Source organism: Spermophilus citellus (assembly GCF_964194105.1).
Source record: "Spermophilus citellus genome assembly, chromosome: 5".
In the NCBI taxonomy this organism is placed as follows: domain Eukaryota; kingdom Metazoa; phylum Chordata; class Mammalia; order Rodentia; family Sciuridae; genus Spermophilus; species Spermophilus citellus.
This window is the reverse complement of record NC_138186.1, coordinates 162,728,897-162,741,873: the sequence shown is the minus strand read 5'-3', so window position 1 is coordinate 162,741,873 and position 12,977 is coordinate 162,728,897. Positions and strand designations below refer to the sequence as shown.

Genomic DNA, 12,977 nt, shown 5'->3' with positions numbered 1-12,977 from the left:
GCTTTTCTTGACTTTGGCTGAGTTTGGGAGCATTTATGACCCTATCATATGTAGGGGTGCGGATTTAGAGTACCAAAGAGGAAACATGAGGTCATTTTCCAAGGCTTGAGGTCTGGCTCTGCCTCCTTAGGTGACTCCTTCCCATTCCCAGGGACCCTGAATTTTCTTCTTTTACAAAAGAATTGGGCTAGATTTATGAGAACTTTAACATCTTGAAATTCAATGAGTTCATGGGTTGGTTTCTAATGTTTTGTAGAGCAAGCCTCAGGACCATTTGTTGTGTTGGATAGAAAGAAGCCTGTTTTCATCTTCATTACATGGTAGATGCTGGAAGAGGCAGCCCAGGGTCTCGGTTCTCAGCAAGAACCGAGACTGGATGGTTAGGCACATCTGAGTTCTCATTTTGAATGGACACCTTATTGCCTGATGACCATGGATGGTTGTTTGGTCTTATGGAGCTTTAATTTCTCTACTGTAAAAGATAATATCATATTTCTCATGGGATGACTCCATTTCCAACCTAATACAAGCCTTCATCAATTTTAAGATCCCATTCCTTCCCCTTTCTTAGGTGAAGACACTGTGTTGTGCACAACACCTAGTACCCTAATAGCCTGCTGGTAAATCGATCATCTATAATGCAGACTATGCTCATGAAAGGTTAACAGAGTATCTGATTTATTCAGAATGTTCACTGTCCTGGGTCTCCAGAAACTGATGACTCTTTTGTTCTGATTCTACAACTAAGATTTAAGAGGCTAAGAAACCAGCTTCATATTTTATTCCAGAGGACATTGGTTTGTGTGTGGTGTGTGTGGTGGGGGAGGGGTATATTCAGACAGACCCTATAGTAGTAATGCAATGTTCAAATTTCTATTTGAGATTTTTCATTTAATTTTTCATGTCCTGTGTTGGGTGAGTAATGCTGCTTTGTAAGCCTTTGACTTTGGCTGAGTTTGGGAGCATTTATGACCCTATCATATGTAACATAAACATCAATCTGCTTCCTTATTTTCTTTGCAAATTCAATTATTTCTAATTACATAAAGACATCATTGATCAAGTAAGCATAAAAACCAATATAGGAGAGTTTAATCTCTTAAATAAGCTTGTAGACCTCAAGGAATAATTAAATGCTATAGTATTTAATACAGGGAGGCATCTTTGTTGTTGATAACAGGGCCAAAGTTAAAGGAAAATGTCTAACCCATCATATTATATATTGATTTGGTTCAAATTGAAAATATTTGGATTCTGTTTTCATTTCCTTTCTCTTTCTCTCTGCTCTCTGCAGGCTTGGAAATGGGTTTTGGGCCCTGTGGTCTTGTATGCATGTGAAAGAATAATTAGGTTCTGGCGATCTCAACAAGAAGTTGTCATTACCAAGGTATGCGTGGAGCTTTATGTCTGAATAAAGGCCTGAGTGTAGATGAAAATTTTTTATTAGCCCAAGTTTTTAATTTGCCATTTTTATTGCAGAACTATCTGTAATTTAGAGGCTCATCTTCTGTTCTAATAATTGCTTATATCCTGAGCATCTTTTAGTGTGACTAATTTTACTGAAGACAGGGATCAGGGCTCCAGACTGGTATGCAGAATTCCAATAAAGGTTTATAGTACAGCACTGGAATTGCCTTATTTCTCCTTATTCCAGTCTCTCTCTAGGTGGGGAAGACAGAAGGATTGAGTATGTATTCCACTAGAATAACTTCATGCACCATATAAAGACACAGATTTTGCAAACATACAAATAACATATAAACATTTTCAAGCCTGCACACTCCCACCTGGGACTGCTGAGCAGTGGACAGGGAAATAGAAGCTTCAGGGTAAGAAGGGGCACCAGGTGGTTCAAAATAAAGAGGAAGGACCTATACAGTGCTCTTCCCCAGTGAGTGTAGTGCACCTTGGTAGTGTTCCCAGTCTTAGTATCCTGGCTCACAACTCTTTATGCAGAGCAAGATAGAAAGAGACCAATAATCTTGTCCAGGAGACAAAGTATAAAGCACTCTACCCCAACCCTAAGTGTTTTTTTTTTTTTTCCCACTGCAACATTCTTCATCATAGTGAAATGTGTAAGTAATATACAAAATTTTAATGGAGAACTGATTAATTTACCATATAATAATCATAAAACTGATTATGTATACATTTGATTTTTTATGGTAAGTTTTTCCATGCCTTTTGTTGCCAAAAAAAAGTGATAAATCTAAATATACAAATATCAACAAAACGTCAATAGTGCTTACTTTCAGATAGTAGATTTTTAAGTGAGGGCTCTTTGTATTAATTTTAGATTGTTTACTTTTTTAATACCAGAATATATTCCTTTTATAATAAGTAAAATAAAAACTTTTGTTTTCATTTTGATCAGGAAAAAGTATAGGAATTTCTGAATGCAATACCATTCACAAATATTAATCCTCTTCCTCTTTTTTAATTTACCAGTTCTTCTGAAGATATAAATATTATTTATTTACATATGCATGCACTGGCCATCTTAATATTATCTCTAAGTTCAGACTTTCAAGTACATCAATTAGTTGATGGGACTTGAGCTTTTAAGTATAGAAATGAGTTTAGGATAAAATAGGAACCACCGAATTAATGATAGTTCTAGGTAAAGCCTAGAGAGAAAGCCTTCACCTTGATGTTGCTTTATAAATATCTTTACCATCCCTAGTTTTTTAAATGCCTAAAAAAATTCTCTGCTAACAGAATTTATAGCACTCTGCTAGTATAACTTTAACAGAACACTACATCTCCTTCACAGTCTTCAAGAAAGCAGAGATATAGAAATTGCCTCCTGTTCCTGCTTTAAGCTGTTTCAATGTTGCTGTTGTTATATTAAAGCACCAAAGGATGTCAGGCTGCATCAAAAGCCAGGCTGTAAAACTGGTGGAAACCTAGAGCCGTTACTAGGGAGACCATTTAACCGCAGCATCAGAACAAACATTGGAAGGGAGAGAACTAGAACTAATGAGTAAAAGACTGAGATGTTCTTCTTAATGGAAAAGTACTGTCCCAGGGTCTAGATACTAGGTTTTGTTTCTTTATGCCTCTTGCCAGAAAAAAAAAAAAAATATCTAGAGAGATTTTTCAAAACACAAGATGGAAATCCAAAGTAGAAAATGTGCTCTTTCCTTGAATAAGCAATGAGCTATTGATTCTCACTGAAGGTCCTAAGTCCTTGTGCAATGCTTTTTGGCATCTAAAACTCAGGATACTGGTAGGATACTGGACAAGGTTTAGTCGAAACAAAAGAAGACCTAACAAATAAATATTTCAGAGCTGGAAGGTTGTTTCTCATTCAGCATGAAGAAAGATCCAGTTTTATTCCTATAGGTCATTGACAAAGGTAATAAACTCTTCCTAGATTTTTAAAAGCATGGAAATAATGCTTTTGTTGAGCATTTTAATAACTTGAAGCACAGTTAAATGATATGCAGATTATACTTGCTGATATTTCTTCAAACTGGATAACTGTGCTGGGGGATGCCTGGTCACTTGAGACACAGAGTCATGTGCCGGGCATGAAGTTACACCTGGATGCGGCTACCCAAATGTCAGCCACAGCACTGTGAAGAACGAACTTCACTCTGCTCAAGTTCAAACCCAGAAAGCAGTGGTATCATTGAAATTTATATCTTTATAAAGGCCGATTTAAAATTTTGAAAACTTTCATGAAATGAAAGCCCTTTTCTTATTGACTTCACCTGAATAAAACAGCTAACAACTGTCTACTGTCTTGCTCTATTTTAGGTGGTAAGTCACCCATCTGCAGTCCTAGAACTTCACATGAAAAAACGCGGCTTTAAGATGGCACCAGGGCAGTACATCTTGATCCAGTGCCCGTCCATATCCCCTCTGGAATGGCACCCCTTCACCCTCACCTCTGCCCCCCAGGAGGACTTCTTCAGTGTGCATATCCGGGTAGCCGGAGACTGGACGGGAGCTTTATTTAAGGCCTTTGGTGCAGAGGGACAGGCCCTCAAGGAGCCCCACAGCCTGCCAAGGTTAGAGCCAATGTCTCTTTTATGTCTAAGTCATAATATTGCACAGTAAAGAATTTTTAAAGCATCAACATGCTACCAAATTCAGCAGTATCTTTAAGCCAGGTTGTAAGTTTGAGTCCATTTTTTAAAATTTGAGAATCTACATTAAAAAGTGTCATTTAGAAGATTTCCAGGAGAAGCAAGTAGATTTCTGTAAAAAACAAATGTTCAACAAAAGTAGGCAATGATCCAGGAAGAAGGAACAGTTTGCTTTCCCAGTTCCAAAAGCATCTCTTGGCTAATTATATACAACCTGCCATGGGTGAGACAACTCTGTGAACTATTTTTTTTTTATCACAGTTTGAGCTTTTCAGATATTGTGAAGGTTGGTCTTTGGAAGAAGGATGCTGTGTTCCAGTCTATTGGATTTCAGGGCCTACACTGCTCCCATCTGGTGTCATCTAAACTTGATTCTTTATCTCTGCAGTCCTATTTCCAAATACAGACACATTCTAATATTCAGTATATCAACAAGGGGACACAATTCAATCCACAATACCACCCTACTCAAAAAGTCCCAAGCACATGACAGAAGTCCCACTGTAAGTTACAGCTCCTTAGCTCTTTGTAGTAAACAATGGCAGAAGGCCTAGTTCTGCTGCACCCAAATCCTGTGAAGTCCATGTTTAGGGCCCTAGAGAAACAGGGACACAAAAAAAAGATGATAAAAATATTCTGAAAGAATTTGGTATTTCAAAGGATATTCCTAATTCTGCCATCCTCAAGGAACAGCAATGCTACCTAGGAACCTGGGTAGAAAATATCTACAACGCTTAGAATGAAGTTTGTGAGGGCAGCACACTGTCTTTCCTCTTTGCTTCTCTGCTGCCTAGAACAGCATCTGACCCACGGAGGGAACAGAGGAAAGATAAAAGAACTTTTTTTAAAAAAAATGAATTCTGATGCAATGAGTTCTTTAGATTATTTAATTTACATATTTCTTGGTGACAGACTAAGTGCCATTATAACTTAAGGCACGGAATCTAATTAGTTTTCAGTCCCCTTCCCATGGTTTAGAGAACAAAGTATGTCCCGCTGGGTTTGTTTCTGTCCAATTGGTAGGAAAAGTTGCATCCTCCATTTCAAATATCAGTACTCAAGAAGATATAATATCAAGCCTGGCATGATCACCACCTGCTCAGGCCAGAGCCCCAAATCAGGTGACATCGCCTCACTCTTCAGCTAAGACTGCTTTTATAGTATAGAATGGAAACTCGGCAACAGAACAGAATTATAAGGTTCAGGATGCAGTGCAAATGCCTAAAATCAGGAATAAAAACACATGCAGAGGGGTCTGACAGCTTCCTAGTCCCTGTCCTCCCTACATTGCCAGGACAGATACCCTCAAGATGGTACCTTCGTAGCCTGGTTTCTGTGCTGTGTGCAGCGGCTCTTTGGTCTGTCAGCCACCCTTCCCCTTGCTAACCAGCTAGCCATTAAGCCAATCCTCCAGTAAGCACCCAGTGTGTACTCCTCAGTATCTTTTCTGTCTGAATGTGCTTTCTGTCTATGCAGTGCATGGTCCAGAACCAGGCCCCGCATGATCTGGTCCCCTGGGGTCTCCTGAGCTCATCTGCTCCACCTCCCATCCCTCAATTGATTTAGCCCTTCCAATCTTCTTTCTTTTTTATGGTTGTATTTCAATTGATGGATAAAATTACTTATATAGATATATACCTATTATATACCACACAATTTTTTAAGTACATATTCATTATGTGTGCAGATAGATAGATCTAGAGGAAGAGAGAGACCTACACATTATGTTAAATCTAGCTAATCATCAGTTGTATTGCCTCACAGAGTCAACATGTTTGTGATAAAAGCACCTAACATCCACTCTTTTGCAGTTCTCAAGATTTCAACATATCATCTGTATCAACTACTATCACCTTGTTGTACAATACAGACCTTGTGAACATACCCCCCTAACTGAAACTACATATATGTAATACACATATATTACAAAACATATTGAAATAGATTAAATATTTAATTTAATAGAATGTCCCCTAGTTTCATCCATGTTGTCACAAATAAGGAAATTTCATTTTTTAAGACTGAGTAGTATTCTACTGGGTCTGTGTTCCACGTTCTCTGGATGTACCCATTTGTGGAGGGCTAGTCCTCTTGATTTTTACTTGCTTTCAGGGCCTTGGCCCCAGCTGTTCCCTCCATGGGCACACTGTTCCCAGATCTCTGCTTGGTGCTCTCTCTAGGTCTCCACTCAGATCTCCTTCCAAGGAGGCCCTTCTTTGCCTCCCCATATAAACCAACCCTTTCATTTTCTCCACAGTACTCACCACCACATGGCACACTAAACAGGGGCTGGTTTGCTTGTTGCTGTCTCTCCCCATTCTGAAGCATAGGCTCTGTGGAGTGAGGGAGTTATATGTTTGGTTCACTTTAACATTGCTGGTTCCTAAAACTAGCTCTGTTAAGTAAGAACTTAATGAGTGTTTATCCAGTAACTAAATGAGTGCTCGTGAACAGTGCAGCCTCCTGTCATTTGTTAAACTGGTTTGCCCTCTGCTTTTACATAGGTGCAGTTATATGTATGAGCAATAAAGTGCTCCTCAAAACTAGAATTTGTTCAGATCTTCAAGACACAAAGAATCCAAATCTTATTGGACAACCTTGGCCCAGGTTACAGTTTAACCTTGTTTTAATTTTGCACCATAACGGGGAAAGCACCCATCTGTTCACTGCTTGGACCCTGAAAGGTCTTAACACAGCCCCCGAGTGCAAGAGGAAAAGGGTGAGTGAGGACGCAGGAGGAGAAGCAAGGCTAGCAAGAGCAGAGGTGCTCCTTCCCCTCAGCCCAGGAAAGGGGGACAACGTGGGGCCAAGGAGGCCATCCCTCCTGAAGTAAAAGGGAGGATTCCTCAGAGTTGATGCTGGATTTCCCAGCGGTTTCACCTGTTCCCCAGAACCAGGGCTCCAGCCTCAGAGGGCCTGGGTTCAAGTCCAACTTTGTGCATGATCTTGGAAAATGTGTGGAACTCCCTGCCTCGGTTTCCTCATCTTACCGAGAAGATGATAAAAGCAGTACTTAAAGGCTTGGTTTAGAGTTAGCCATGGGGTTCTTTATAAAAGCTTTGTCATAATTCATGGCAGCACATGGTAAGTGCTCAAAAAAATTAGCTATGATTAATATTTGCAAAGTAGAAAGCAAGAGCACCACAGAGATGACAATGAAAGTAATGGTTGGATGGGAAGACTTCAAAGGCAGGAGATGGAGGCTGATGGCGGGGCAGGGGGCTTGCTGCAGACCATACCCAGCAAGGACCCAGCAGGACCCAGAGGCCGGGAAGATGACTCTTTTCCTGTTGTGCATTATTCGAAACCGAGATTTGGAATCAAGGAGGGATATTGGAGTAAACTTGAAAACAAGAATTAGGGCAAAGGAAGCCAATTCTGAAATTGCAACGGGTCTTGAGCAATGAGGAGATTTGGGCCTCTAAAAAAATAATGGTTGTCATGACAGCTGTGATCAACTACTGAAAGGCCTGAGGTACAGGAAAGGAGAAAGACCTGGTACGTGTTTCTCAGGAAGGCAAAAGACAAGAGACATCAGAAGACAGATCTCAGTAAGACAGGAGAAAAATTGCCCCAAACTTAGAAGTGTCCCCAAAGGCATCAAGGTATCCTGCACTGTAACATCCGAACGTGACCTCGCAGAGACAGGAGGGAGGATTCTCAATTCTAAATATGCAGAAATCTATCATGTGTTTCTGTGGAATTTAGGACATAATTCTTCTTTGGGTATAATTGATATCTTTTTTAAAATGGTATCAAATAAATCCCAAGTATTACTCATTATAAAAATAATAACAATAAGACAATGTAATCTGTAGGCAGTTTTTTCTAATTATTTATAAAATAATTTTCTTTAATTATTTGTAAAATAATCTACCGTGGGCTAAGATACTAACATTTTCCCATTAATGACATTTTATTTTTATTCTTCCATTTCCATATATCAATATGTAATAAAGCCTTATTAATTAAGATTAACTTGAAGAGACTTAATTTGAATTATTAGGAAGTCTAGAATATGGGAAATTTTTAAATAAATTCAATTGAACTTTCATGAACACATAACACAGCCCAAACGGGCCAACCCAGTGCCTTCCACAGACTCTCCTTAGGGGGTTAGGAATAACTTAGAAACCTTTTAATTAGCATATCTTTGTTCATATGTAAATGTGTACTTTTGGAATAGTTGGGGTCATTTAATACATTCTGCTGACTGAAATATTTTAAGCATTCCCTGTACAATTGATTCAGCAAATGTTATTAAACGGCTCCATGCCAGATAGCATGAGAGGTGCTGAGATACAGCACCTCTACAGCACCTCTCTCCCAAAGAGATGCCTGAACAAAGAGAGACCTGGTTCCTACCTCCATAGATCTGAGGGTCCAAAATTCAAGATGGAATTAAGTCACACATGCATGCAAGTACACACACACACACACACACACACACACACACACACGGAAAAATCATAACTATGAGAAGCGAGGGTACATGGTGCTTAAACTATATGAAGGGGGTTAATCTAGTCTAGGACACCAAGAGAGACTCCCCAAGTGAACAATGATTGGGGATAGGACCTCATGAAAGGGTAACTCTTAACCAAGTAAAGGGATGGGGAGAACTGGGCAGAGTATTCCAGGTGAAAAGATAACACATGCAGAAGGCAGCCCTGTCTAATTAGGGAAATGGAAGAAAAGCCAACGGGGGAACTAGTGATGAGCCGTGAGATAAATCCAAGGAGCCAGTCCATGTAGGACAGTGTTAAAGACCATCTTACTTATTCCATGAATATACTGTATGCTTATAAAGAAAAATTTGCTAAGCAAAGACAAAGCATCTTTGCTGGCCCTGGCCTAATTATCACAGATTTCAAGTGAGCATTACCCAAGATAGTGATTTGTAGAAGTTCTCCCTAACAGACAAATTATTTCAAAAGTAATTTTATTCCAAATGAAAAACTTCCATTAGACTAGATGATACAAACAGACAAAGCAATGCAACCAAATCAATGTAAGCAGAGAGAATTACCTTAGGAAAAGTAAAGAAAAGCCTTATAAACCACCTCCATCCGTCTCTTTCTTCCATGGGGCTCCATGATGCTCAGAGTCAAAGCAAACCTCTCGGAACTATAAGCAGAGCTCACCAGGTGGGAGAGGTGTGCGCTAATGCAGGAGCTGGCAGAGTTTTTCCCTCCATAGATGGCACCTGGGCAGGACTAACTGGTTTCTCCCCCTGAGGCAAGCCCCCAAATCCTCATGCTGAAACTGTGCTCTCTGAATGGGACAATTTTGAGCACAAAATAGGACCGTTGAAAAGCACTGGCTTGGCTGGTTTTGTGTCAAGAACAAGGTGTTCTCAAGGTCAAATGCACTGCACTCTGTGATTCCAGGCTGGCAGTGGATGGGCCATTTGGAGCCGCGCTGACGGACGTGTTTCACTACCCTGTGAGCGTGTGCATTGCGGCAGGGATCGGAGTCACTCCCTTCGCGTCTCTTCTGAAATCCATATGGTACAAATGTTGTGAATCACGGAGCCAGCCGAAGCTGAGCAAGGTATGGAAGAATCCAGAGTTCACCTTTCCCTGGATTCAAAGGTTCAATGTCCTATCTATCATCTGCCAATTCTTGAGGAGGATTTTAATTAACTATGAGGGATAAACTCAAGGATCCTTAACTATACTTATGTTCTTAAAAATCTCCATTCGGTATTGCGTTTATGAGAAGGGTTATGTCTAATCTTGTTAAAGATGACAAGACATAAATTTTATTGCTTCATTGCCATTACAAGACATGTCATTGCTCATCTCAATAAAATATGGACAGGCTGCACATGGCTATGTGACTGGGCTGGCGTTGGTGACATTAGTGGGTAGCCTTCCCCTTTGCCCCTTTAGATGAATACTGTTTGCAAACATACTGTTGTCTCTTATTCTCATGGCCACTCTTGGGATTCGTTGGCCTGTTCCACTGCTGTTGCTACCCAGTCCCCTGATCCTGTCAATTCTTGTATGTGCTATGACCAGATTTCTTCAGGATTTCTTTCTTGCCCTGTCCTATCTAGAGACTTCATTCCACACCTTGATCCTGCAGAGGTAAAAGGAGCTTCCTTTCCAGGTCCTGAAGTCTAATAATCTGAATCCATAAAAACCAACTGACAAGAGACAGATTAACAGGAGAAAAGGTGCAAGTTTATTCTCATGCAGGCAAGTAGGAGTCGCACAAAGCATGAAATTCAAAGAGGGACCAGATGGTTACAGCTTAAGTACTTTCTTTATAGTGGAGAGGGGAGTGGGCACTGTAGGCAGTTTCAGAGAAGGAATAAATGACTTTTTAGGGGAGAGGAATGGGCCCATAGACAAGTGCCTGGAACAGAGTTCACGTGGGCTGTGAGTGTGGTGTCGACTTCAGTTTTTCTTCCTGCAGCTTAGTATTCTAGAGGGTCCAAGGGAACTGAAGGAAAGAGGGATGAGAAACATGAGCAGGGAGCAGGAGGAGGCCAGAGACCTTGGCTCTCCTTGAGTTCAAAGCACTGAGCGTGCCAAAGCCATTCTTTGGAGTATCATTTTCTGAGCCTCAATCACCCCCTTAGGACCAGCAGCAGGCACTGGAGCAGCTGCAAAAAGGAACTGTTTTACACCCAGGGGTGTGAATACAGGGCAAACCGGGACATCAGACGAGCTGGGCCGGTCCTGGTCCTGCTGCTGCTCCTCTGAGTGAGCCTTTGGCTGTAGCTCCTGTATCCATCAAAGGAAGATGCTGGACTCAACCAGCCCGGCCTTGGTGCGTTCTGTGGAACACCAGTCACATGACTTGGTCTGCTAAAGAGGATCCCATGGTTAGATAAACCTAAGAAATGCTCTAGCTCATCCCACTCTAGGAGATTCCTGTCATCTACTACCCTATGGAAGTTCTACAGAACTTCAGTACCGCAGAGCAGAAAAGAACCTTATTCAGTCTTGTTTCACCCGATATTCCCAAGTGGATTGGCCCACAATACCTTTGTCCACCTAATGCCATTGTCCACCTGACACCTGTTAGAACAGCATTCTGTGAGCCCTGAGGGCAATATCAGACTCAAAGATCTCTCGTGCCAGGGCTTTACCACGTAAGACACAAGGATAAGAGTTCTTTCATGATGTTTCTAATGACAAGTGCTTGACATTTGTTTTTTCATTTGGTTTGATCTCACTTGATCTTATATATGAGATAAATAATACAAATCCTGTTTTCTAGATAAGCAAACCAATGCTTAGAAATGTTTAAAGTGACTTTCCTGGAAACCCGCAGGTAACAAAAGGCAGAGTCAGGATTCCATCTGGTTCTTTCCATGACATGACCAACACATGGTGGACGTGACACCGACACCCCCTGAAGCCCTAGGGCACTGAGGTAGGAAGGCTGTGGGGCTCTTAGAGAATCTGCTCCTGGACTTGGATCCGGGAATCTGCCTGACTCTTGCTGTCACTGAAGTATCGCCTTCAGTTCATCATCCACCTCCTGGAACTAGATTTTCTCCTCCACACAATGGAGAAATAAGAGTCCATATCCAACGAGGAGTTTTAATAACACTTAAGACAAATAAGTAATGTGGACTACAGAATTACTGGGTAGATGTGTATAAAATCAGGTAAACGTTATTCATACCTGCCAAGATATAAACTGATTGTTGGTATGCTAACTCTACCAGCCCAGATGGATCAGGCATTTACTACCTAGCAGAGCATTTTGCATACGGTTTCTCCCACTATCTCTTCAAGGTACCTGCCACTTTAATTCCCATTTTGCAGATGAGAAAAATGGAAGCTAATCACAAAGCTAATAAGAATGATAGAATCATCTTAGCGAGTTGTTATATAATTTGTTCAGATAAGTAATTTTCTCAGTTCACCCATGAAAAGTCTGAAGCACAGAGCACTAACAAATATCAGAACTCACATCTGAATCTAGGTCCATCTTGTGCCAAAGCCCATTCCCCACTTCCCACCCCAGGAACTTCACCAAGAGAGCAGAACAGTACTGTGGAGTACATCTGGAACTCAGGGCGGAGCTTTGTTATGGTCTGTGACAACTTGTCAGGCCTCTCAAGCGCTTCCTTTCCTCCTGCTGTCTGCCAAGTAACACCCACTGAGAGGGCTGGCCCATATTCAGTTCCTGTCACACTTGGGGGTCACACAGAGACGGTGTTGATCATATGTCTCTCTTTCACTTACTCAATCAGCATTTATTCAACACCTACTATGTGCCGGGCTCTCCCAGACTGACACAAGATGTCTGTCACACACAACTTACAACAACCTAACTCACACCTGAGCTATAATAGCCTCTCCCTTCTCCCCTCCTCCATTACCCTCCTTGCTCTCCTCCTGTTCCATCACCTATCTTTCTTTCCTGCGTTAGGATCCACAAAATATTTTATCTCCCCAGCAGGCTGTGAGTTCCTTGAACGTGACTTCTCTGGACATTCTTATTTGTGGTTACATAGGAGCTGGTGGGCCACCGAGTCAGGACCAGAGCATGGGTTTCTGATTTCCACTTCAAAGCTCCTTCATGAAAGAAGTGAGGGTTTCATGCTCTTGAAAGTCGAGGCTGAGAATTACACTTAAGATGCAATTCCTGAGAGCGGGTGTGCATGAGAACAAGTTCGGAACTTTCTCTCCTTTGAAGCAACTTGGTGTGTGTGAGAACAGCTATCATTAGGGTTATGTAACTCATATTTGTCAGGGCTGCTGTGCGCTTTCGAGATATAAATACTACTCTTTCCACTGAACTGTCAGCCGCTATATAATTTTCAAAGTGCAGCTAAGCAAAGAAGTACATATTTATCTAACAGCATCTTCACCATTTCAGGTCTGGGCTACAGTTTTCACATTGTTCTCTTGTAAC

The 12,977-nt window shown here is 41.1% G+C and overlaps 1 protein-coding gene across 1 annotated transcript in view; it reads left to right on the top strand.

Moving 5' to 3' along the window:
* NOX3 (NADPH oxidase 3) overlaps nucleotides 1-12,977 on the top strand; it is a gene marked incomplete at both ends in the record, with an annotated part of 54,164 nt that overhangs the window by 20,194 nt on the left and 20,993 nt on the right. The window contains 3 exons of the mRNA XM_081295920.1: nucleotides 1,295-1,387; nucleotides 3,763-4,016; nucleotides 9,485-9,647. Coding sequence (XP_081152046.1) covers nucleotides 1,295-1,387; nucleotides 3,763-4,016; nucleotides 9,485-9,647 — 510 coding nt within the window. The remainder of the gene's footprint in view (nucleotides 1-1,294; nucleotides 1,388-3,762; nucleotides 4,017-9,484; nucleotides 9,648-12,977) is intronic.